At 37.1% G+C, this 27,680-nt stretch overlaps 1 protein-coding gene across 7 annotated transcripts in view; it reads left to right on the top strand.

Annotated features, from left to right (window-relative positions):
• LRCH2 (leucine rich repeats and calponin homology domain containing 2) overlaps positions 1–27,680 on the top strand; it is a 103,627-nt gene that overhangs the window by 15,833 nt on the left and 60,114 nt on the right. For all 7 annotated transcript variants that reach the window (XR_012376115.1, XM_025853706.2, XM_025853707.2 and 4 more), the window contains exons 2-6: positions 13,377–13,521; positions 18,677–18,803; positions 22,934–23,039; positions 23,123–23,259; positions 26,677–26,810. Coding sequence is in view for 6 of the 7 variants with exons in the window: in XM_025853706.2 (XP_025709491.1) it covers positions 13,377–13,521; positions 18,677–18,803; positions 22,934–23,039; positions 23,123–23,259; positions 26,677–26,810 (649 nt within the window). In the remaining variant the exon portion in view is untranslated. The remainder of the gene's footprint in view (positions 1–13,376; positions 13,522–18,676; positions 18,804–22,933; positions 23,040–23,122; positions 23,260–26,676; positions 26,811–27,680) is intronic.

The raw sequence follows: 27,680 nt of genomic DNA on the forward strand, positions 1-27,680 counted from the left end.
TGTTCATTGCTTCTCATCACAGTAAAAAGCCTGATCACCTCATGGCTGAATTTTCTCAACATGTATATATTTAATGTTGCCGTAAAAGTCTTCCCATTATAGTCTGTTGTATAGTCTTCTTCCAAATTGTTCTTCCTGAGTCTTCCTTATGCCACTGTTCCGCTGAAGAAAAATATTTTATAACATGATTTTTATCGGACTGCCTAATAGTTTATTGTGTGAACGTACCATATTTTATTTAACCATTCTTCTATTGTTAGATGTTTAAGTTCCTACTTAATATGAGTATACAGCCAGGTGCAGTTGTATTCCTGGCTTTAAATTGCTTCCCCCAGGGTGCCTGGGTGGCTCAGTCAGTTAAGCCTCGGACTCTTGATTTCAGCTTAGGTCATGATCTCAGGGTTGCGAGGTGGAGCTCCTCATTGGGCTTTGCACTGGGCTTGGAGCCTGCTTCAGAGTCTCTTTCTCCCCCTCGTTCCCATAAGCACTCTCTTTCTTGCTCTCTCAATACATACATACATACATACATACATAAATTGCCTCCCCCAAGAGGAATTTAAACTCTTTGAGGGCAGATACAGAAATTACTTGTAGTGTTTGGTTCAGTGTTGTGCCTCTCTGCAATGGTTGATTGTGAATGCTTGTCAAATTTCTGAACTTCAAATTATGGAAAGGAACATGACATGGTATATTCTTTTATACACTGACTTCTTGTTCTGTTTGACCATAAACTAGTGGAATGGCTCTGCCATGGTACCTTGGTGATCTTGCACATTTCCACATAGTCTGCATAGGCCAGGCTCAACCACAGTCTGACCCAAATCTTGGGGGAAGACTCTGTGATCCTCCCTGGTACACAGCAAAATGGACAGATGACATGAGGTCATTCATTTCTTATCCACCTCCCTATCTTGTGGGAGGCTGCTGCAAGAGAGTTTATTATTTTCTTCTCTCATCCTGGGAAGACATGGGACATTCGGATATAGCTGTAAGTATAAAATTGCAAAGCTACCATCTAGAGTTAACTCCTCAAAAACAGAGCAACCCACCATGCATGTTGTCTGTCATTTGGTCCCTCCCTCCAGTTTGGTTTTGTCCTGTAGGACTGGAGACACAGAGAACTGACACCATAGTGATCATGCTTTCTCTCTTAGTGATAAACTCTCTGAACTTATTTGGTCTTACTGGGAGCTGCCGGTGTGCTGCTCTGTAGCGGCTGCTTAACCACTTAACACAAATTAATGGAGTTTTCTTTGGCCTGGTTTGTGGAATTTGCCATTACTTTGTAATTAGTTTACTGTAACTTGCTTTTAATTTCAGCATCCAATATTTAGTGCTTTGTTGTTAAACAGCTCAAGTAAGGATGATCCTTGCTCTCTAAATTCAGTATTTTTTTTAAGGAGCACAGTATACTGCCTGTAAAATTCATCATAATCTGGATTCATCAAAAATGAAGCAGTTAGTTTTATTTAGCATGGTAGCTTTCCCTCAGGGTTTTTTTTTTTTTTTTAACCCTCCTCAAAGACTGCTTTTTTTATTTTTATTTATTTTTTTTAAGATTTTATTTATTTATTTGACAGAGAGAGAGTGAGAGATAGAGAGCATGAGAGGGAAGAGGGTCAGAGGGAGAAGCAGACTCCCTGCTCAGCAGGGAGCCCGATGTGGGACTCGATCCCGGGAGTCCAGGATCATGACCTGAGCCGAAGGCAGTCGCTTAACCAACTGAGCCACCCAGGCGTCCCATGGACTACTTTTTTTTTTAAAAAATATTTTATTTATTTATTTGACAGAGAGAGACACAGCAAGAGAGGGAACACAAGCAGGGGAAGTGGGAGAGGGAGAAGCAGGCTTCCCGCTGAGCAGGGAGCCCGATGCTGGGCTTGATCCCAGGACCCTGGGATCATGACCTGAGCCAAAGGCAGATGCCTAACGACTGAGCCACCCAGACGCCCCTTAAGGACTACTTTTGTTTTGGAGTCCACGGCCTACTAGACTTATCCTGGGGAGTTAGTTTGATGCAGACTGTTCTCATATTACTTTGGATTTTTCTTTTCTCATGCAGTAGGAAGCTACTAAGGTATCTTAATTAAGGCAAATAAAAAGTATACTGTATAAACAAATTCACTTGTTTTTCAGTGGCTAGTTGATCTTGACCTGGGCAGGAGGAGCCTCAATATCATATTAATTGTGCATCAATTCATATGTCTTGCAGATGGTGAAGATGATAATGTTTTGCCATTACTTACTTCACTAATCAGACAACAATTCAGATTTTACAGTTTTTGGGTTTTGCTTTAAGAAAATAATTTACATGAAAGCATGATTTTGACATTAAAAGTTTCATGCTTTCCTGGTAATTTGCATTTTAAAAATTATGACATATAGTAGAATGTCAATATAACATGACTCAGCATAGTGATAGATGTTTGGTAGCAGGTTGAGGTAGCAGGACCGAGTTGTGCCCCATGAAAATGAAAATGATTATGGGGCGCCTGGGTGGCTGTTGGTTAAGCGACTGCCTTCGGCTCAGGTCGTGATCCTGGAGTCCCAGGATTGAATCTCACATTAGGCTCCCTGCTCATCAGGGAGTCTGCTTCTCCCTCTGACCCTCCCCCCCCATGCTCTCTCTCTCATTCTCTCTCTCTCTCAAATAAATAAAATCTTAAAAAAAAAAAAGAATGATTAGATACAATACCACCTTACTGTACCTGTAACTGCACATACCATTTTTATGAGTGGAATGTGTATGGTTAGAATTCAGTTTACCTTGTGAAATATAATACCTTTAAAATAGTATAATATTGTGTTTTTCTTATAACAGAAGCGGTGCTTGCTTATTGTATAAAACTTGGGAAATAAAAGCAATACAGAAGAAAATACAATACTCCTCATTCCACCAACCTTGAATAAATATTAACATTTTGGTGTATTTCCTTCATACTCCCACACTCATCACCTTTATATGTATATGAATGAATGTATGAAGTATACTTTCTAAAACTGTACATTTAAATTTTTTTAATTTAATTTATTTTTAAGATTTTATTCCTTAGAGAGAGAGAGAGAGCGCGTGCACACAAGCAGGGGGAGAGGGAGAAGTAGGCTCCCCGCTGAGCGGGGAGCCAGCCATGGGGCTCCATGCCAGGACCTGGAGATCATGACCTGAGCTGAAGGCAGATGCTTAACCATCTGAGCCACCCAGGTGCCCCTCTAAAAATGTACATTTTTTAAAGGCATATGTTTATTATTTTTTTAAGATTTTATTTATTCATTTGACAGAGAGAGAGAGAGAGAGGCAGGCAGGCAGAGACAGAGAGAGAAGCAGACTCAGGGAGCCCAATGCGGGACTCGATCCCAGGAACTCTGGGATCATGACTTGAGCTGAAAGCAGACGCTTAACTGACTGAGCCACCCAGGTGCCCTAAAAATGTACATTTTTCAAGGAAACAATTGGTTCATACTGTGTATATAGTTTGATACTTAAAATGTTCTAGTTATTGGGGCTCCTGGGTGGCTCAGGCAGTTGTGTCTGACTCTTGATTTTAGCTCAGGTCTTGAACTCAGGGTTGTGAGGTCAAGCCCTGTGTTGGACTCTGCGCTGCTGTGAGCATTCTTATATTCATATTAAGGAATCAAATCTATAATAGCATTTTTTAAAAAGATTTTGTTTATCTGAGAGAGAGAGAGAGCACATGAGCAGGGGGAATGGCAGAGGGAGACAGAGAAGCAGACTCCCCACTGAGCAGGGAGCCAGATGCAGGGCTTGATCCAAGGACCGGGATCACGACCCGAGCTGAAGGCAGATGCTTAACCGACTAAACCACTCAGGCGCCCCTATAATAAGCATTTTTAAAGGCTGCAAGATATTCCATTTTAGGATATAGTATATTTTATCTAGCCTTTACCTATTGTTGGGCATTTAAGTTGTTTCTAATTTTCTACTGTTTTAAATAACCCTTAAATGTACATAATTTCGTATGTTTATTTGGTTTCAAAAATTGCTAGAGATTGATTTCTTGGATCAGTGGGTATGAACATTTTTCAGGAGCTTAATTCATATTGTCAAATTGCTTTCTAGACAGGTTACTTCATTTTGAAATCGCATCAGTGGTGTATGGAAGTGTCTTGCCAACACAGAGTAATACCTTTAAAAACCTTTAAATTTGATGAGTGAGTTATGGTATCTTATTCTTTGCATTTCTTTTGATTGACAGTGAGGTTGAACATATTTTCATGTACATCTTGGTCGTTGATAATTTTCATTTTTGCATCTGTTTATGTCCTTGGTGCAGGTTTTACCTATGAGCTCTTGGTATCATTTTGCTTTTTGACAGACTGTAGTTTTCCTTTCTTTTTATGTCACTAAATCTAGAAATCTTTTCATTTGTGAATTATTCCTTTATTGAAGGCTTGGAAACTCCTTCCCCATTCTGATATTAAGTGAGTATTCTCTAAAGTGTTATTCTAGTTTTTTATGGCTCTTTTTTGTTTAGCATTTTCCTCCATCTGGAATTTATTTTAGTAAAAGTTATGTGATGAGGCTATAACATTTGTCTTTTGAAAATAAAAGTTTTCCAAGAACCATTTAATAAATAATACTGCATGGATTCATAATGCCAAATTTACAGCATAGTAAGTCTTATAAGGGTTGAAGTATAATGTCATTTTTAAGCATGACTTTGATGTTTGAATGTCATTGCACAGTTAATTAGTCATTATTTCTTGGCAAAACTAAAACACTGCAGAATTTCTTACAGATATCTGCATAGAGCTGCCCCCTCCTTTTTTTTTTTTAATAAAGTCCTATCCTACCACGTGGTTTAATAGTTGTATGACTCACAGTTCTTTTCTTACTGAGCATTCATGTAATCTGTCCTCTGGTTAACAGCTGTGGTTTCTTTCTCCTTGCAGCATCTGTTTTTGTTTGCACCCTTGCTTCTCAAAGTGCCTGTGCTCAAAAAGAGCTTTCCAGTATTGGTTGCTGTAGGCCAGTGAGGTCTGCTTGTTATTGTTTCTCATAATAGTTGGCTTTAAAGCATTTTTCTTTCATTTTTTTCAAATACCTACTGACCCTTTTTTTCTCTTCACTGTACTTACGGTTAGTATTTTAACTCACCATGGAGTAGCTCAGAAATTCTGTTACCTATAGGTCTTACTCATGCAGTAAGGCTTCAGAGTTATAGATGGACTTTTCCTTATCTTGTCCTGAATGACAGCACAACACCCTTCTAGGGAATACTGAATCAAGAAATCACCTGTCTTTGCAGAGGGCATCTGTTGAAAGCAGATGCCAGAGCCATGGGGTTGTCATTTCCCATCAGACTCCAACATCAGAGTCTCTAGTACTTCAAAGACACTCTCCATTCCTGCATCGACAACAGCTGTGGTGCCTCCTGTTTTCTTGTTGCTTTTGTTTCTAGTCCTGACATTTTTTTTAGGTGGAAAAATAAGGAAACATTAATATTTGAGAGCATATGAGATTTTACATACTGTAAATGCTTACATTTGAGTACTATCAGTTACTAAAGAGCACAGAAAATTTAATATTTAAAATTTTTATATTGGGAAATATGCTTTTGAGTTGGTTGATTTTATCCACTCTCTAAAGACATATAATTCTGGCATATAGTTTCCATGTCATAAGAACTGAATATAATAATCAATTTCTCTCTATTTTATACCTTTATGAACATATATATATATCATTATGTGCAAGTTGATAATTTTCCCTTCATTTCTATTGCTTACTTCTAGGAATTTTTAGGTTGTTGTAGAATATTTACTCATATCTAATAGCTCTGAGATAGTGAGGAATAGTAATGGATTCTGGCAATGTTTCATAGGTAGTACATCAGTAGAAACAGAATAGAGTTCAGATCCAGTTTACTGCTCATCTGCTAAAGAACAGTTACCCTTCCTTTTTCATTCCACCAGTCTTTGTGTGAACTTCATGATATACCCCAAGGATGATGCAGTATTGGTCCCACCACAACAGCTTTGTAAAAATTACAATTTTAGTAGAACTAAGTGGGAGTGATTCTTTTTGCATAGTTTCTTTCACTGAAGTGTTATTATCTAAGCAGATTGTATTTGGTGCTCGAGTGAAACAATAATTGGGATTGCTTAGGGTTGGTGTCTGAGTGGGCTTTTTACATACCTTAACACCTACTACCTAATTCATAGTGCTTAATAGAATTTTGTTTGAATAAATGAGTCCAGTCAGAATGCTGCCCAGGAAATAAGGAGAATGGGGCTTGGAAAGGGAAGATCAGGATTTGCCTGCCTCTATCAGACAATAAGTCCAGGACTACAGAGAATGTGACCATTAAGGTAATTATTTTCCCTTGTATATTCTCTGTGGTAGGCTGCAACTTCTAATCCCTGCTTGATAAGGAATGTACAGGGTACTATTGGGAGATAATTCCACAGGCTTTATGTTTCTGCACATCTTGTGAATGAGGCACTAATTGCTCTTTGTTCAGGACTGACTTTGGGAAGAATAAGATAGTTTCTCTCTGCAGAGTAAAGGACAGTCATGCTTACTGTCTAGTAAACTAAAGATAATGTCTCCCTTTGAACAAAGTGCATGCTGGCTTATTGTCTATTATAAAATATTTGGGTTCCCCTAGGTTAGAGTTTGTCTCCTATAATGCAATGTACTAGTGGGTAAGCATTCATCTGTACCCATCTATGTTACCCCTGTGGGATTTGGAAGGCAAGGGGAACTGATAAAAATATGCTGCTTTTGCCACTTGCTATGCTGTGAGTAATAAAGTCCTTTGTCTCTCACACAGGAATCTCATGCCTTCTGCCAACATCCATACAACTGTGTCAGGCTAACTTGTTGGCTTACAAGTAGGGTAAAGTCTCTGATATTTCAGAGTTTTTGGCAGGTACTGAGGACAGCGGTTTTGCCTGTAAGATGTTACTTCCCTTTTGAAGAAACTTGTTTATTTTTCTTTAATCCTTGTTTACTGAATTGGTTAAAAATACTGAAAAATTAATAAGGGTCCACTCTTTAAGGAGCCAAGAAAGCTATGTGTTGGCCCAGATGAAATGGTTCTGGATTGGTAAATTAGGAACAGCTGAGAGCTTTAAATAGTGTTCATTATTTTCTTAATTAAAAATTGGACTTAAAGTAAGGTTTATGTTCTGCTTTCTATTGCAAGAAGCAACCTAAGATATGAACGTGACAAGGAGACTGAGAATCTCTCGGACCCTGCTTTGTGATTCCAGTGGAACAGAATATTTGTAATCTGGGACAGGAAGTCACACTAGTGTGTTGGAAGAGTGGAAAAGCACACATAGAACATGGGCTTTGAAGTAACTATCTCAGTTTGGAACCCTGGTGCTGTCAGTTAGTACTAGTTTTTTAACACTGGGCATACTATTGAATCTGTCTTTGATTCATATATATAATGTAGAATAATAGCTACCTCATAAGGGTGTTATGAGGATTAGACATAATTATGCAAAGCCCATAGCATGTGATCTAGCATACGTGGTGTGTGTGGGAGGGGGCAGAGAGAGACAGAGAGAAGTAGAAATAGTCACCCCAGGTCCACTTGGGTTATTGTTGTGAATTTAGAGTTATCATTTCAAATTATTTCTCCACTTAACCCTCATGTTTCTTAAAAAAAAAATTTTTTTTTTTTATTAAGTAAACTCTACCCCCAACATGGAGCTTGAACTCATGATTCTGAGATCAAGAGTCCTATGCTCTACTGACTAAACCAGCCAGGTGCCTGCCCCTCATGTTTCCTTAAGCACAAAATTCTTTTTTTTTTTTTTTAAGATTTTATTTATTCATTTGAGAGGGGGAGAGAGAGAGAGAGAGAGAGCACAAGCAAGGGGAGAGGCAGAGGAAGAAAGAGAAGCAGACTCCCTGCTGAGCAGGGAGCCCAATGTTGGGCTCCATCCCAGGACCCCAGGATCATGAACTGAGCTGAAGGCAGACACCTAACCATCTGAACCACCCAGGTGCCCCAAGCAGAAAATTCTGTGACAGTATCTCTGTTACTGATGAGGATGTGTTCCAGCAACATACTTCATTATTAGGAATTTTTCCAGAGGTAGAAATGTGTCAGATTTTCAAACATTATCTAAGATTTTTTTTTTAATAAGAGGGACTATAGCAATCTATATCATTAAATATCACCTAAAGAAGGCTCATGCATCTTAGTTTAAGTTACAACAATTTGTGACAAAAACTGTACACTCTTTTGTACATGGAATAAAATAAAATATAATTAGTATAATTAATATAGTGTAACTGTATAATTTCTGAAAGTCATTTTCTATACCTGCCTTGGCAGAAATGCTAGCCAGTGAGCCAGGAATTGCACTGGGTGGCATATGGACCCGTCTGTGGCTCTTGGGGCTGCAGCTTGGGAGGCAGCAAACAGATTTCCATTCCATCTGACTCCCCTCCTTCCTTTCCCTAGCTTCCTTGACCGCTGAAGCTCAAGAGTGATACAGAATGGAATTTAGATCAGATTATTTAAAATGATCTATTAACATCTTTAAAAGCCTCCTAGCAGTTTCACAAGGAGAGTTTTGAAGGAAGGCAGGAAACAGTACACAGCAGTCTGTCTGCTGTTGAGTTGTTGCCAATACTGCTTGATAGGATTTATGATTAAAGCAAGACAAAAGAAAAATAATTCAGTGGTTATAAAGGTGCTTATTGCCAAGGATACTAATGAACTGAGATAGAACCTTACTGCTTAAGAGAAAAAAAATATACAGCTCTTTAATTTAAAAAACTTTGCAGCCATTCTCTCATTGATTCTGATAAACTGTCTTTATGAGAAGTGTGTTAGGTTCCTGTGTCTGCTGTAACAAATTACCACAAACTTGGTGGTTCAAAACAACAGAAGTTTATTTTTTTTTACAGTTCTGGAGACCAGACTATGAAACGAGTCTTAATGGGGCTAAAATCAAGTTTCAGCAGCACTGTTTGCCCTCCAGAGGCTCTACGGGAGAATTCTTTCCTTGCCTCTTGCAGCTTCAGGCAACTGCTGACATTCTCGGCTGCATCACACTCCAGTGTGTCCTCCATCTTCACCATGACCTTCTCCTCAGTGTGTCTGTCTAATCTCCCTCTGCCTTCCTCTTGTAAGGATATGTGCGATAGCAGGTAGGGCCCACCTGGGTCATTCAGGATAATCTCCTCAACACAAGATTCTTAATTATATCTGCACAATTTTACCATATAAGCCAACATTCACAGGAATTAGGACCTGATATCTTTGAGGGCCACCATTCAACTCACTTCAGGAAGATAAGGAACAAATTTTCATTTGCTCTTTGTGTGTGTGTGTGGGAAAGGTGGAACATCTTCATAATTGTCTTTTCCCAAGTCCTGCTTGTCCCCAAAGAAGGCAGGCTTTAAGGCTGTTGTGAAATGAATGTTGCCATAAGGAATAAATTAACAGTGTGTTTTCTCTTCTTTAGATGGAACCATATTAAATACAATACCAATTTTGCATGTTTTTCTTGGTTATAATATGTTCGTTACCAGTCCTATTATTCTAGTTGCCCTAGTGTACATGTTAATTAAATTATTTTTAATGTAAAAATTCCTTTTTGGTTTAATTGTACATCACAAGATAAAAAATTTAAAAGTTTACATTTTATCCATTATATCTATATAGATGTTAATTTTCACTTTTTTGAAGGAAAATATGAGATGCTGTCAGTGTGAGATAGTTCAAGAAATTAAGATACAGAATGTTTTGTATTATTCCCTATTTTTCTTTCCATGGTTGTATTTTTCTTTTGGCACTGTTATTCTGTTTACCCAATTCTTAGAAAGGATATTTATACAGATTTAAAATTTGAAAAATCCTAGAACAAGATTTCCTTAATTAAGGGCTTTATAATAGCTTGAGTTTTAATTTTGAGTTTATTATGCTTTATTTGATTTCACTCAGTTAAGTTAGAATAGTAATTAATTGTAATTTTAAGTGGTGTTTATTAAGTAAATATATTAGCTCATCCAGAAAATAGTTTATTATTGCAAATTTAATTAAATTCCCTGGGGGACCTCATAATATTACTTGGTAATTTAACTAAATAATCTTTTTTTAGAGGGGAAAGAACATAAAGCCTCACACAATAATATGTAAGTTACTAAAATAATGGGTTCATAGTATTTGTTTTATTAAAATCACTGTTATTAATACTGATATTTTGGCTTTTTTTTATATTGTCAAGAAATAAATTGTACACTCATTTTATTTCTGTTTGGGGCTACAGTTATGCATCACACCAACAATTAGCTTGTCTGCTGATCAAATCAAGAATAAGATTATGATTTCTTTTACCTTGTACCTGAACAAATAGTAATTTTGATTTTTTTTTTTCCCTTAAACACTCTTTATATGGTTATTGTGTTTTCTCTTGGCCATTATTTTCAGTCTTCTTTGCTTGCTTTTTTTCCCCTCGACTCAGCTTGTAAATATTGGCTGTCATGATGGCCCATTCTTGAACTCCTTCCAACTCAGTACTCTGATGTTAGGTGATCTCTTCCATTTCTATGATTTTATAGTACTAACCATATTCTCACAACTTTCAATTTTATATATCCATCCGAGACCTCATGTCTGAGATCTGTAATCATCTGATTGATCCCTCCATTGGCTCTCTTTCAGATATCTCACATTATACAGATAGAAAATTGAATCTTTGATTCTAACCTCTACTTCAAAAAACAAAATAAAACTCCCACCAGGAACAGCAACAAAAACAAAAATCTTGTTCTACCCCCCTTTCTTTTATTAAATAGCCTCTTACTTATCCCACATAGACAGTCACTTGCCCAATCTTTGTAAGTACTAATATGAAAATATATTTCAAATTCTAATTTTCTTATCCTTATTCTTGCAACCTTAATTTAAGCTACCATCATCTGTCCCTAGGACCACTGTATTATTTATGGGTCTATAATGCTAGATATTATACAGAATAATGAACTGGGCATAATTTTTATTTTAGGATTTCAGATTAATTGTAAACAAGTAATTTTCAACTCCTAGGATTCTGAAGTTACAAGAGTAAGAGGTAAAACCCTAAATGTAAAAGAAGCATCCTAAACTTAAAAAAAATAATGATTTAATTTTTCCTCCTCAATAGAACTGCATGATTCTTGGGTGTCCAGAGGAGGTAAGCCAGGATATTGAGAAACTTCTGTTTCAAGTTCAGATTTTGGTTCCTAGTAATTCTGTCTGTCCTTTTATTTAGTCATTTAGAATCTTACAGTGGTAGAAAGATGAATCCAAATTAATTCTCAAATAATCATAACTAATGTTTTCTTTTGCCTATTATAAAATTTTACATTAGGTGAGTGTGTGTTTATACACACACACACAAACATATATTAATACATGTATATTAACATTCTGAATAGGGAATTTACTATATTGCTAAGTAAATAGGTCTCATTCCTCAGAGTGAGGAAGTTAAGCATTGGTAGGAGGCTGTTCTTATGAGGGCAGAACACATGCTGAATGATGTATGGTGGGTTAAGGTACACCATCGATGTTCTTCCTGACAGAGATAAATAATATTCTTATTTTTTAACCAAATAAGTATAATGAATTAATGTTAGCAAAGTATATTTCTATAATGAGGTAGCGGTGGTTCCCAACAGGTTGTAGGGGGGTTTGAACCCCAGGGAACATTTTTTGGCTGCCATGATTAGAGGGTTTTAATGGCATCTGGTGGGTAAATGCCAGGGATGCTGCTAAAATCCTACAGTACCCAGGATAGCCCCACACAACAAATTGTCATAGAGCCCAAAAGGTCAATAGTGCTTGTTAAGAAACTCTTTTAGGGGATTTTTTTTTTTTAACCTGCCACATACTTGTCCTAAGTATTTTTCAAAATTTCATTTAACCTTTAAAAGAGGTGTAATGGTTATAATAATAATTCCATGATTTTATTTTTGTGAAAACTGGAATGGGAGTATATTTTGTGTGTGTACTTGGAATAATATAGGGGAGGAAGGAATCGAGAATGAATACCAGGTTTTTGGCTTGCACAGTTCAACAGGAGGATGTTGGTGACATTATCTGAGATAAGAGAAACAGATGAGTGGAAGATCTTCAGTCAGATTTTAGAGAATTTGTACAGATTTTGTAGAATTTGAGGTACCTGAGAGATATCAAGAGAAGTTCTGAAGATCAGAACATAGGTGTTCAGACATAGCTTTAATTTGAAATTTGTTGGTATATAAATATAATTTAACCTTGGGATTGGATGAAATCACCCACTAAAGTGTATATCTTAAGAAGGAAAGGGTACCTTGTCACAGCTCTTAGGAACGTCGACATTCACAATACAGGTAGGGGAAAATCTAGCAAGAGACCAAGAAGTAGCCAGAGAGATAATAAGTGATGTAGAAGTGTCATCTCCCAAGCCAAGAGAAGGGAAATGTTTCCAGGTAGATGAGTCGTTATTGATATGGAGGCTGTTGATGACCTAGGTGGGCATGAAAGTGAATAGAAACCCAGTTACAGTGGGTTGAGAAGTGCATGGTAAGTAAGAAATTTAGTTGTGTTGTAGGTTTATGTAAGTTTGGCTGTGAAGGAGGAAGAGGTAGAAGGAGATGTGGGACCTGGGGAGGATTTTTTGTGTTTTTGAAAAGCTCAGAGTGAATTCCTCATTGGTGTTTTAAAAGATAAATTCTAAAGATATTGAAGCATATCAAGTACAATTTGTTAATAAACAAGGTTTAAATGAGTATATTTCTTTTTTTTTTTTTTTTTAAGGTTTCATTTATTTACTTGAGACAGGGTGAGTGAGAGAGAGCACAAGCCAGGGGAGGGGCAGAGGGAGAGGGAGGAGCACACTCTCCGCCGAACAGGGAGCCCAATGTGGGATCATGACCTAAGCTGAAGGTAGACACTTAACCGACTGAGCCACCCAGGTGCCCTAAACGAGTATATTTCTATATGATTTTTTTGCCTTCACAATCATGTTGGATAATATTTTATAATATATATTTGCAAAAGATTTTATTTATTTGAGAGAGAGAAAGAGCAGAGGGAGAAGGACAAGCAGGCTCTGGCTCCATCTTAGGACCCTGAGATCATGACCTGAGCTGAAATCAAGAGTTGGATGCTTAACTGGTGGGCCACCCAGGTGCCCCAATATTTTATAATATTTTATGTATGGGGCTTGAACTCATAATACTGAGATCAGGAGTCATGTGCTCTACCAACTGAGCCTGCCAGGTGCCCCATATTTTATAATATTTTATAATATTTTAAATAGTTGCTTAGATGCTAAGTGATTAAGGAAGTATGAAAATAGTTCTGTTAATTATAATAGATACGGTATATGTTTGGCAGTCAAATATTACTTTTCTTTTTCAGATCTTTCAAGAAATCGTTTTACAGAAATTCCTTCTGATGTCTGGTTATTTGCACCTCTTGAGACATTAAATTTATATCATAATTGCATCAAAACCATTCCTGAAGCCATTAAAAACCTCCAGATGTTAACATACCTTAACATTAGGTAAGGAAACCTTTTTTGGTAGATTTTGTTTTTTATTACAGTTCTAATCCTTTTTAGTAACAAAGGAATATGTTTGGTTTGGCTCTGTAACCTATATTTATCTCAACAGTATCTTATTTGTGTTTGTTATATGTTCACATTACTTTATAGGTGTTTGGTCTTGTTGAGAGCAGTGCTTCTCATCCCAGCCTTTAATCTGCACAGGAGTCACCTGGGGATTAAAACACCTGATTACATAGCTCTGCAGTGGGGCCTGCATTTCTCACAAGCCCCCTGGTAATGCCGGTGCCTGCTGGTCCTTATCACTTTGAGTAGCAAGGCTTTATTTAGATCAGAAATGTTTTACTGAAATTATAGCACCACAATGCAGATTTACATATATGCATTTTCAGTTAAAGGGAAACATTATAAAGAAACAGTTCTTTAGCTATATTGTTCACTCTTGTGAGTTCTTGCTACTTTAAGGTTGGATAGGTTGGGATAGGAGTGTTGGAATGTTAAGAAGTAGATGACAGTCGGTGTTAATACTTAATAGATGCTTACTATGTGCCAGACAATGTTACAAATACCTTATCCATATTACCTCATCTCCTCTTCACAACAGCATTTTGAGAGGTACTGTTTTTTTTTAAAGGTTTAATTTATTTATTTGAGAGAGAGAGAGAGAGAGAGTGGGGCGGGCAGAAGGAGAGGAGAAGCACACTCCCCCCTGAGCAGGGAGCCCGACGCAATGCAATGCGCTGTGATGTGGGGCTTGATCCCAGGACCCTGAGATCATGACCTGAGCTGAAGGCAGATGCTTAACCAACTGAGCCACCCAGACACCCCAAGAGAGGTACTGTTTTATCCTTGCATTACAGATGAGGAAACTGAAGCACAGAGAGTAACTATATGCCCAAAGTCATATGTGCTGTGTATGTATACACATATATAGACACACACACACACACACATACATATATATGCTATATACATACAGCAAGTGGTAGAGCCAAGATTTGGATCAAAGCAGTATGGCTGTAGAACTTTCATTCTTAGCTATTAACCTCTATTTATAACAACCAACATTTGATAAGTATAAGAAAAAAATTGTCCTGGGGCCCCTGGGTGGCTCAGTCGGTTAGGCGGCTGCCTTCGGCTCAGGTCATGATCCCAGGGTCCTGGGATCGAGCCCTGCATTCGGGCTCACTGCTCCGCAGGAAGCCTGCTTCTCCCTCTCCCACTCCCCCTGCTTGTGTTCCCTCTCTCGCTGTCTCTCTGTCAAATGAGTAAATCTTTAAAAAAAAGTGTCCTGTCAAATGAGTGACATTGAATGGAAACTGGTAAATTGTGGCTTATGCTTAGAATCATTTTTGGGGCACCTGGTTGGCTCAGTTGGTGGAGTGTGTGACTGTTGATCTCTGAGTTGTGGGTCTGAGCACTATGTTGGGTGTAGATTACTTAAAAAAATAAAATGTTAAAAAAAAGAATCAGGGGTGCCTGGGTGGCTCAGTCGGTTGGGCATCCTCCTTTGGCTCAGGTCATGATCCCAGGGTCTTGGGACCAAACCTCCGGCTCTCTGCTCAGCGGGGAGCCTGCTTCTCCCTCTCCCTCTGCCTGCCGCTCCCCCTGCTTGTGCACTCCCTTTCTCTCTGTCAAAGAGTCTTTAAAAATTTTTTTTTCTTGTTTTTTTGTTTTGTTTTTTCTTTAATTGTAAGGGATAATTTCTTCCCCCTCCTTAACAAAGTTACATGTCTAAATTCCCATACAGGGAGGTGGTAAATATAATTAACGTATATAAATAATAATGCTCCTTTCTCACTGTGATACATTAATCCTATTTGTCTCCCCCAGTGGTGTCACCTGGCAGTACATACTATTTTAACTGAATGTTTATACCTTAAAATGTGTGAGAGGAAATTCCTTTCATAGATGTTAGTCATTTGGGTTGCTCTTTTCTCTGATTCTCTAATATCTCCTTGGCCTGGCTTGGGAGAGGTTTTGAGGCAAATCAGGCATTTTTAAGTTTTTTCTTTACTTTTGTTTCTCTTCATTCTCTTACAGAAAAAAAGTGATTTGTCGAAAATTGAATTATATTTCTATATTAATAGAAATGTGTGGAAATCTTAAAATAGTTCTACTAAAACTTTCTGATTCTTTCCTTTTTTGATCTTTATGTATTTTTAAAAAGATTTTATTTATTTTTTTTATGAGAGAGTGAGCACGCGAGAGCGAGGGTAGGTGGCAGAGGGAGAAGCAGACGCCCACTGAGCAGGGAGCCCAATGCCAGACTTGATCCGGGATCATGACCTGAGCTGAAGGCAGAGCTTAACTGACTGAGCCACACAGGCACTCCTGTTTTGATCTTTAAAAGTCGCCTTCTGATTTTTGTTTATAGTCACAAACTTTTTTAAAAAAAATTTTATTTATTTGGGACAGAGAGAGACACAGCGAGAGAGGGAACACAAGCAGGGGGAGTGGGAGAGGGAGAAGCAGACTTCCTGCTGAGCAGGGAGCCCGACGCAGGGCTCCATTCCAGGACCCTGGGATCACGACCTGAGCTGAAGGCAAACGCTTAACCAACTGAGCCACCCAGGTGCCCCTAGTCACAAACATTTTTGAACAAACTTTATTGAAATAACATTAGTCCTTGTTTTAACTTCCTTTGTCTCTGAAACATGGCAAAAAAGTGAAAATTAATGACTTCTTAGCTGTGTATAAAGAAATTCCATTCTGGGGCGCGTGGGTGGCTCAGTTGGTTAAGCGACTGCCTTCGGCTCAGGTCATGATCCTGGAGTCCCAGGATCGAGTCCCACATCGGGCTCCCTGCTTAGCAGGGAGTCTGCTTCTCCCTCTGACCCTCCCCCCTCTCATGTGCTCGCTCTCTCTCTCATTCTCTCTCTCAAATAAATAAATAAAATCTTAAAAAAAGAAATTCCATTCTGGAGACAGCTGACTGTGCTAACTCAGTGAACCTGTTTCTTAAAGTAAGAAAATAGGCCAATTTTTTTTTAAAGTAAGGTCTAGGCCCAACTTGGGGCTTGAATTCATGACCCCCAGATCAAAAGTCACACACTCTATCGGCTGAGCCAGCCACGTGTCCCCCCAAAATAGGCCAATTTTTAAACTTTTTGGTCTGAAGGAGATTAGAATGAATTTGTATGTGCCATTATTTTTCCCACTTTATTTTTTATTTTGGTGAAAATATTTTGAGAAACTTGTAAGATGGTTTTTCAGCTCTCTCTTTCTGTGTAATACTCCCTTTTTCAGTAGAACTCTGCAAGAAGATCCTTGTGTGCTTCACACTGGCCACTTTCCCAAGGATCCTGTTTGATCCTGAAAGTGTCAAGGTTGTAACAAGCCCCTGGCATATTTGACATTCCAGTACCCGGGCCAGGATTGCTGGTCTCGGGGCATTTTTTTTTTCCTTTCTTTTTTGTAAAGTCTGTGCCTTGTGATTAAAGCCAGTCTAGTGTTTCTGGATGTCCTCTGCAGGCATAACATGGGGAGTTGAAAGGTCTTGATATTCTTCCTTGGGGTAAGACTAGGTTTTTGTTGCTGTGTGTGTTGCACAAAATGCTGGGTACAGGTCTATAAATGCCACTTTGAGGGGTGCCTCGGTGGCTCAGTTGGTTAAGCATCTGCCTTCTGCTCAGGTCATGATCCCAGGGTCCTGGGATCGAGCCCCGCATTGGGCTCCCTGCTCAGCAAGAAGCCTGCTTCTCCCTCTTCCTCTGCCTGCCGCTCCCCTTGCTTGTGCTCTCTCTGTCAAATAAAATCTCTAAAAAAAAAAAAAAATAAATGCCTCTTTGAAAAACAGGAAAAATAACTTATTTTTATGAATATTGATAGTATGTAAATGTAATGGTATACTTTATATTTTTTGGTGGGGGGATTGTCTTAGTCTGTTTGGGCTGCTATGACAGAATACCATGTATTGGGTGCCTTATAAACAACAGAAACTTATTTTTTACATTTCTGGAGGCTGAGATGTCCAAGATCAAGTCACCGGCAGATTCGGTGTCTGGTTAAGGACCTGCTTCCTGGTTCATAGGCAGCCATCTTCTAGCTGTCCTCACATGGTAGACGGAGTAAGGGAGCTCTCTGAGGTATTTTTTACAAGGACACTAAACCTGTTCATGAGGGCTTCACCCTTATGACCTAATCACCTCCCAAAGGCCCCACTTCCAAATATCACATTGGGGATTAGATTTCAGCATTATAAATTTGTGGGGGACACAAACATTGAGTCTACAGCAGGGATCATTTGGGTCAATCTATATTGTTATATAAATTTGACACACAGTAGGTTGAGGGTAAGGACCCCAGAGCCTTATTGCCCGGATTTGAATCCTGGCTGTCTTACTTACCAGCTATGTGACTTTGAGCAGTTTGCTTAATCTCTTTTTGACTGATTCTTCCTCTGTAAAATGGGCATCCATGATACGCTCTATTTTCCTAAAGTAGGTTGTTGTGATGTTAGTGGAGTTAATTCATGTGAGGTACTCTGAACATGGGCTGACACATAGTAAGCAATAAATGTTGGTTGTTGTTATATTTAAGTGTATGCACAGAGATAGGAATGTTTTATCAACTTGGAACTGAGGTAAAGGTGTTAGTGGGCTGTTCTACCGTAAACCCATAAGAAAAGGGAATGGGTTAGGGTTGCTACAGGTCTTTGAAGATGTAGTTCTATTAATTCTTTCATAGATTTGAACTTAGTGCATTCAAACTTATCTTTGGAACCTTTCCTTTGTTAGAGTCATGGAGGTATTGAATGCAGTGAAATGATACCAGAGATCAAGGTTCTGGCATTTTCTAGCTCCGAAGAATGATTCTGGGTTTTGAGAACTGATGCTATGTAAGACAATATCATAGGTAACAACACAGGCTTTGCAATCTTTTGTGACTGGGCAAGTCCCTTAGCCAGTTTTAACCTTTGTTTTCTTATTTGTATAATGGAGATAATAGTAGTGCCTGTCTTACGGGGTTAATGGGAGTATTAAATGAGATAGTGCATTAAAGGATTTTAGTGTGATACAGAGTAAGCACTCATTAAATGATAGTCATTATTTGGTGAAAGCTTTTTATTTACTTTTGAGGTGATTTGTTCATCTCAACATAATGTGAGAGATTTCAGACATATCTCATAATGAGACTTTCTTATTCTTTTCAGTCGAAATCTTTTATCAACATTGCCAAAATACCTATTTGATCTCCCCCTTAAAGTTTTGGTCGTCAGTAATAATAAACTTGTATCCATTCCAGAAGAAATTGGGAAGTTAAAAGACTTAATGGAATTGGTGAGTAAAATAGTTGCATTGATCGTGTATAGTATATAATATACATAACACATACCTTTATATTTTGGAAGATTGCTCTTTATGAAATTTCAGTGTAATTTTTTTTTAAAAGAGGAACTTGGTATATGCTTATGTTCACCTTAGTAAAATTTTGATATACCATTGCTTATGTCTGATTTTAGCTCACAGCCACAATAAAAGCCTGGTTGTTCCTTAGTCCTAGTGAGGTCAAAAGGTTTGCTTATAAGTCTTAAGAAATGATTTTCAAACCAATAAACATTTTCTATTCATTTGGGGACAGTAAAGGTCTTAGACCAGGAAAAGATAAGTTTTTTTAAAGGTTTTACAGGACTACTATGAAAGCCTCAGAGAAGGGGGATAAAGGAAGAGAGTACAATGCCTGCAAACAATAGAATGAACAAAATAACTCTCCTCTCCTATATTCTCCTGTGATTTTATAACACTTTTGGGACCAAGATAAATGGAGAGAGGCCATTATATACAATTAATTGTAGAAATATAGCATTAATTTAATTACCTTTAACAGAACATTTTAGGTATTAAATGATATTGAACTTTGAGAGAAATATATCTTCAAAGCATTGACCTATTTTCTCACCTTTCTGTTGCTTCTGTAGGGGGACAAGGGCAGGTGACACCAAGATGGGCTACTTTGGCATGATTATTTTCAGTTGAAAGCAATCAAACCCACAGATTTAGGAAAAGTTCTTCACCTCCCCCTCAACTGCCTAAATTTACATTGGAAAGGAGAGCCTACACCAGGAAAGGCCCTATTAAAAGAGATTCCTCTTTACCTATTTGACTTTACCTAACTTATTCGAATAATTGAGCACTGCTTTATTTTCCAAACATCTCCTCTCACCTTCCTGCTTATAATGGTCTTCCTCCCCTTTGTTTTCCCGGACTCCTACCCATCATCTCCTTAGCTCAGGATGTCACATAAGCCTCTTGTTCCCTGATTGTCTGTGGAATTTCATGTTTGTATGGATTCTCCATACTTATGAAACTAAATTTGATTTTCTCCTGTTAATTTGTCTCATGTTAATTTGATTCTTAGTCCAGCTGGAAGGACTTTGAAAGGCAGAGGACATTTCTTTCTTCCCAACACTTCCACCTCCATACAATATACCTTATTTTAATTTTTTTGTTTTATCTTGAGTAATGCTTTCCCAATACATAGACATTTTTAAAGTATTCTTAAGTATGACTTTATTATGTGTGGAGGGCCAAAAGTTTTCTTGGGGAACTTACCCACAATTATACAGTGGCAAAATAATGTGCAAATAGAATATAATGAACAGAAATTTCAGGAATGTCATTCTTTTATTTCTTTCATTCATTGATGCATGTGCAATTATAACACAAGGAGACTGCCTTGAACTTAGTCTTGTTACAATGTTTTAGAATCATAGAATTTAGCCACTTGCTAATGAAGGAATCCCTGACACATCTAGTTGTATATTTTCAATGGTGGATAAATCTTTTTTTGTGCGACTGAGGCATCCCTTATTCTCTTTTGCGAAACTTTGTTTTCTTTATTATTTTGAACTAAAATACATGCCCCTATCACTTTTATCCATTGGTCCTGAGACTACCATGTGAAAAAGTATAGATAATGGCAACTTTTCTTCCCTTCCGGTATTTGTAATCTGTCATATGTCTGCTCTCCATTTTGCCAAACTCTAAGACCTGTTTTTCTGTAGCTTAAACATTGTTGTTACTTTTATTCCTTTTTATATTTTCTATATTTCTATTCTTCATTACTTTTTATTTTTAGCTATTTCTGTCCTGAAAATGTTTCCTTTTATTAAGGTCCCTTTTAACATTATTCCCAAATGAGCAGAAGATTCTAGAGGTGATTTAACAAATTCATGGTAAAAGAGGACCAGTATTTTCTTTAACTTAGATACCGTTAATATTTTTAAAGATTTTATAAACATTGTACTTTATTCTATGGCTGTATAATTTCTTTTTCTTTTGTTTCATTCAGTTTTTGACCCTATCTTCTAAATTATATTACATGAGATAGTTTTGGGATAAATAAAATTTTAAAAATATTTAGGATTTTTAGATTTATTCTAGTATTTTTGGCTAAGTAGAATATTTTAAAACTATTAAATACCATATTTCACTAGGCACTGTAAAATTATCGTGCTTTTATTTAAATTCTTGAAATCAGTAACAGTGGATAGATAGCATTTGGATGGCTAACTGACAGTTGTAAATCACGTAATGAATTTGTAGGTTTTACCTGTAATTGGAGTATTTCCCATGACACTATTCCACAAGAATGTGGTAGCCGACTACAGTGAAATTCTGTCATCAGAAGCATAGGAAATATTCTCAGCTCTCCAATACCCAGCCGAGTATTTTGTAGAGTACCCATTGGTGAGTGGGTCGGTTTTTTGTGCTTGGGTTTATTTCTTCTGGACAGCTATCAAATTTCTATGGATTTTTATATGGAAATCTCTAGTATTAGATACTTTTTGTAGGAAGCAATAGTATTAACTTAAAGGCCATTTTTCCAAAATTTTATTATCTTTCGTTTCTGATAATAGCCTATTCTCAACATAGCTAAGGTGATCCTGTCAGAACATAAGTCAGATCATGTCATACCTCTGTTTAAAAGTTTCTGGTTCCTGCTCACATATCTCTTGAATAAAAGCCTAAGTTGTATCCCTCCTACCACTTCAGTCTCCCCCCTCCCCAACCTTGCCCACTACCTTCTGGTTACACTGGATTTCTTGCTGTTCTTTAGTACCTGTCAGGCATGTTTTGCCTAAGAGTCCTTTTACATTTATTATTCCTTATATTCCCTTCTTATATACTGGCATGGCTCATACTCTCAGCTCTGACAATACTGCTCAAATACCAGCTTCTCAATGAGACAATCTAAATTGCTAATATCCCTCCCCATTACTATTAGCACTGTCGTTTTCCTTTACCCTGCTGTTTGTTTTTTTTTCACAGCACTTATCACCTGTAATATTATATAATCTACTCTCCTTGCTAGAATGTAATAAGCTCCATAAAGAGCAACAAGGGCAGGAATTTTTGTTGGCTTTATTTTGTGGTGTGTCCCTAGCACCTAGAACTGGGGCTAGCAGATAGTTGGTATTTGATAAATGTTTGTCATTGAATGAAGATGCCTTAGATATAGTTTGAAAGAAGTATGTAGGATACATTTTTCTAATCACCTTGGCTCTATTGGATTTTTCCCTACATGGCTTTAATATTCTTCTGAATTTACCCTTCTGCCTTTTTTATTTTTATTTATTTTTGCCTTTTTTTATTTTTGATAGAACTGAATATATGTGCCACTCGTCTCCCTCCAAGCTAATATCATTTGCAGTGAAAGTTGGAAATTGGGGGCAGTTGCAGTAGCATGTGAATTTCATTTGCAGTGTGTCTGGAATGACTGCTGTGTGAGATCTTGTTGCAGATTTTTCTTCAAGAGGAGGAAGAGGAGAGCACAGTTAAGCTGTCTCTTATTAAGGAAAAGTGGTATCCTTTACCTTTAAATCAGGACTTGCATTTTAATTTAACCTTGAGACACTTCCTATTCAGATCTCCTTGGAGAGTCTTTGGGTTATGATGTGGGCCGCAGAATTTTGAGCTTGTAACCCCTCATTTTTGTATCCCTTTGAGAAAGAGGTTTAAATTGATTCTGACCATAGTCTTTGGTTCTCCAGCTCATGTCTGTAAATTCTTGACTCTCTCAGCTTCTGCCTAACAGAGTAACTCAAAACTACTGTAATTGACAGATTATCACAGTGATTGATAGTCATTTTTTATTTTACCTCTGAATGAAGAGCACTTGCATTATCCTTATAATTTTAGTTTTGGTTGGCGAGAGTGGTCTTTAGTTGAGATTTTCAAAAGGCTGAATTATGTAGTACTAAGTTATAACTTCACAGTGTTGCACATGTTAACTGTGCTAGATTGACCTCATGATGCAAGATAAATAGAAATCTGCCAGATAATCCATTTTTAGAGAAACAGCATTTGAGGTAACTTTTGCTAGCTATTAGCCATGTGCTTTAATTTTAAAATGGAAATAGGTATTTCTCAGTTAGTTTGTTATAATTTTATTTTCTTATTTTCCTTAGGATATTAGCTGCAATGAGATTCAGGTCCTTCCCCAACAAATGGGAAAATTACATTCACTTAGAGAGCTAAATATAAGAAGAAATAATCTTCATGTGTTGCCAGATGGTAAGATGCTCATTATTTCTACTGAAATGAATAAGAGAGTAACTGTGTCAAATTTAATTTAATTATCTTTCATTTCTGAACAGAATTAGGAGATCTTCCCTTAGTCAAGCTGGATTTCTCTTGTAATAAAGTGACCGAAATCCCAGTTTGTTACAGGAAGCTGCATCATTTACAAGTAATGATTTTGGATAACAATCCATTGCAAGTACCACCAGCACAGGTTTGTAATAAAAATACGATACGTGTTTCTTCTCTTTTTACTCATAATTATACATCAAATTGGTAAATCAAAAAGCATCAGAATTAGGAGTCAAATTCTGTCAGTGGTCTTTTAAAAACATAGACTGTGGAGTCTCTCTACCTCTGTCCTACTCAGGTATGTATCTACTTGACATTTGTTGTACGATTGATTGAAACACATGCTTAGCACTGATAGATGGAATCCTAACAGAAGGAATAAGATATGAGCGGAAAACTATTAATTCAGCCTCTTTGAGTTGGAGGATTAAATCCAGGTGTTGTCCACTGAAGTGATAGTAAAGGAATATACTAAGATATAAACCCATAAGCCCAAAGAGTTAGAGAGAAGAGGGCAGCAGGGGAGAAATGGCAATGGAATTTTGGAAAATGGAAGACAGATGAAATAGCAGAAACTCGGGTCTTTACTTACACTGGCCTAAGAGGCACATGGCAGTGAAATGCCAGCCCCTTCTCCATTTCCAAGCTATGTTCCCTCGCTCAGGGTTCGCATACATCCAGAAGAAGGGTTGCTTTTTTCTTTCTACAAAGGTGCATTCCACTCATTCCAAAGGAGTTGCTTTTTCTAATTCAAATAAAGCCTGGCTTGGGTGCTGGTAGTAGCTGCCTTAGCAGGATGGGGAAAGCTGAAGCTTGGGAGAAGGCAACAAGAAGAAGGTTGATTTACTGTGTTAAACCTGGGAATGGCTTGTGTGTTGGAGGAAACGTATAACTGAATAGAAGGAAGAAAGACTGAAAATATGAAGGTCTGCAGAATGTCTAAGGCAGTGCTGTCTAGCAGAACTTCCTGAATTATAGGAACGTTCTGTAATTTGTGCTCTCTGATACCATTGCTGCTTGCCACATGTGGCTATTGAGTACTTGAAATATGGCTGGTGTGACTAAGGAACCAAAATCCAGATGTAATCTTATTTTGATTAATTTATAATTAAATAGCTTCATGTGACTAGTGGCTATCATATTGGACACGACAGGTCTAAGATTTACACCCTCAGGTTCTTGACCTTAGCTCTGCAGCGACGTAACTGGCCCTCACTTGCCTTAGTAGAAGCCTGGGGTTTATGCAGTAGTAGAATAGGTAGGTAGATTCTCTCAGATTCTCTCCCTTGGCTCAGCAGCCAAATGACTATTGCTCTTTGCCTCAGCAGAATATTTTCTTGGTCATAATACTGTAAATACTGGATTTTGATTTAATGAGAAATTGTGACATAGTTATAATAATAGCAAAGATACATCTAGTGCTTCCTGTGTTCCAGGTGCTATTGAAATGCTTTACATGCATTAATTTATTTAATTCTTATAGTAACCCTATAAAACAGGTACTGTAATTATATCTCATTTTATATATGAGGAAACAGAGGCATAGAAGCTAAGGGACTTATTCAGTGCCACATAGCTAGCATGTGGTACAGCTGGTTTCAAACCAAGGTAGTCTGACTCGAGTCCACGCTCTAACCACTATGCTGTGCTTCTGAAGGAGGAAGTTGATGGGGATTGAAGATGGGATGATGGTATGGTGTTGATAAGTGATTAGTGGTGGTAGTGGTAATGTAAGAAATCTAAGTCCTCAATTTCCTTAGTAAGACCTCAATTAAGAAGATCTATAACTAAAAAAATAAAACAGTAGAACCATGTTACTGATAAATATAAAGGTAAGTAGCAGAAAACCAACTAAAAGTTGATATGTGGGGACTAGGTCTTGGAGATTGAAAGGGGTAGAATGGGGGATTAATTTTTTATCAGGTTTATAATTCTCTTTGATTTTAAAACTGTGTACATGAATTACTACAGTAAAAAATTTATGAAAGGGGGCACCTGAGTGGCTCAGTCGGCTAAGCATGTGACTTCAGCTCAGGTCATGATCTCAGGGTCTTGGGATTGAGCCCTGCATAGGGCTCCCTGCTCAGTGAGGAATCTGCTTGTCTTCTCCCTCTGCCCCTCCCCCTGCTTGTGCACCTGTGAGCTCTCTCTCTCTCTCAAATAAATAAAATCTTTAAAAAAATTTACAAAAGGAAAGAATTCACCAGTATTTAATTTGATAATGAAAGATAATTATTTTTTGTTTTATACAGATAATGGGGTATGTTTTAATTGGTGGTATATTTATATTCTAATAGCTCACAAGTTTTTCCTTTTAAATGAAATTTTTCAGTGGTCAGGTCAGATTTGATATCTATTACAATTATCTAAGAAACATTCTTCCTTTATACCAGGAATGATAATTATCTTTAAATGTACTTTTCTTACTGTTTTCTTTGTTGACTATTTTTGCATATATTTGTAGGTTATGTGAGCCCATAAAACAAAACATTTTTGATTATAGTTTTCTTAACTTTTTTTTAAAGTAAGTTCTACACCCATCGTAGGGCTTGAACGCATGACCCTGAGATCAAGAGTTGCATGCTCTTCCTACTGAGCCAGCCAGGTGCCCTATGATTATAGTTTTTGAGAAATATTTATATAATATTACTCATGGTGACTGCAGTTAACATTTGTAAAGCTGACTTACTGTTTTCTTACTGCTCATTGTCTTTTTTATATAGACTACTTTCTTTCACATAGTATTTTACCCCTTATAATTCCTTTTCTTCATCACCAGTGAAAATAACTTTTCAGGATATTATCTTAGTTGAATTGGCCATTTAAAAAACTTTTTTATTCTAACTGGCCTACTAACATGCCTTTCAACAAATTAATTTTTCCTCTATTTACTTTCTTTTGATTAGCTCTCTTGCAGTGCTTAGACCAAACAATTTAGTGTTTCTGATAAGATTACCTTTTTTTTTTTAAAGATTTTATTTATTTACTTGAAAGAGAGCAGGGGCAGGGGGAGGGGTGGAGGGAGAGGGAGAAGCAGACTCCCCACTGAGCATGGAGCCCGATGCAGGGCCCCTGGGACCCGGGACCCTGGGGTCACAACCCGAGCTGAAGGCAGATGCTCCACTGACCGAGTCACCCAGGTGTCCCTGACAAGATTACTTCAAAGAATGACATGGGTTATTTTTTTTCTTGTTGTCATCACTGCAACGAATATATTTCTTTTCACTTTTTTCTAATAAAAGCAACTTTTATGAATTATAGATTTTATATTATTTAGTGGTTTGTTATTGTACTTTTAACAAGAACACTTTAGTGACATACAGAAAAATTAACTTATTTTTTTCTAGTAAGAATAGAAACAGCTAAAGAATTTTAGTTGGTATCACTGTCAAATGTTTTCATAAAGTGTCAGCAGTGCAAATTCAAATATGTAAAATACCTATTATGATAGTGATGTCTCAGCATAATTTTAAGGTTATTAAAATATGTAAATAAATTGGTAGGTGAAATTTATATTTGGACCTATATAATTAAATCTACTTTCTCAATTATTTGACAGATATGTTTAAAGGGTAAAGTACACATATTTAAATACTTAAATATCCAAGCATGTTGCAGAATGGATAAGAAACCAGATTCTCTGGATCTTCCATCACTGAGTAAAAGAATGCCCTCCCAGCCTCTCACGGACAGGTAATGTAATATTCTTACAGTCTCATCTCATGATTGGTGTCTTCTCTGTATGTAAAAGGTATTTATTAATCTTGAGTGTACTGAATATATTTAGGTTGATTGGCCCAGTGTTAAAATCAATAATTGATTGAAGTGAAATCTTACCATCATAGAATGAACCTCTTTGATATAGAATAAATTTGGGATTTTCTCAAAATATTAATTGTACTAATATTTTAGTAGTAAAATGTAAACGTTTGACATTATAGTACAGAAACACTGATTTCTCAGCACTCGACAACTGTTAATTTACTACACTATAATCACTCTATTGTACTAATCAGTATTGTAATAACTAGCAGAATTTGACTTTGAACTGAGGTTAGTGGAAGAGCAAGACATTTTGGGGTACACTTCTTCTTCATATTCTTTATTTATGTCTAGACCAAAGATGATTTATCATTGATATTCTGTATGATATTGATACTCTATGATATGAAAATCTCCTGAGATTTTGAAATGGTAGATTTGATTATCTGTTTTTAATCCATCCTTTTGGGATGTAGGTTGGTCTGAAAGATTTTATGGAAACATAATTCCATCCATTAGTATTGAAAATAATTTGGAATGGGTTGAGACTACAGAAAGGGAGATTACACTCTTGCCTAAAATGTTTAAAGGTTTGTCATTTTATTTGTGCCAAAATTTAGACTAATTGGAATGGCAGTATTTTAAGTACTGTTCTTGAATTCCCAAATAGGACATTTTCTTGAATATTTCTGTTGCCTAAGTAGAATTAAATATCTAAACATTATATTTAATTCCTAAAGATTGATTTGTTTATTATGAATGATAATAGACCAATTATACAAAAACTAGACTTTATTCATA

Source organism: Callorhinus ursinus, unplaced genomic scaffold (genome assembly GCF_003265705.2).
Source record: "Callorhinus ursinus isolate GAN/ISIS: 27379988/994484 unplaced genomic scaffold, GSC_fseal_2.0 scaffold65, whole genome shotgun sequence".
In the NCBI taxonomy this organism is placed as follows: Eukaryota; Metazoa; Chordata; class Mammalia; order Carnivora; family Otariidae; genus Callorhinus; species Callorhinus ursinus.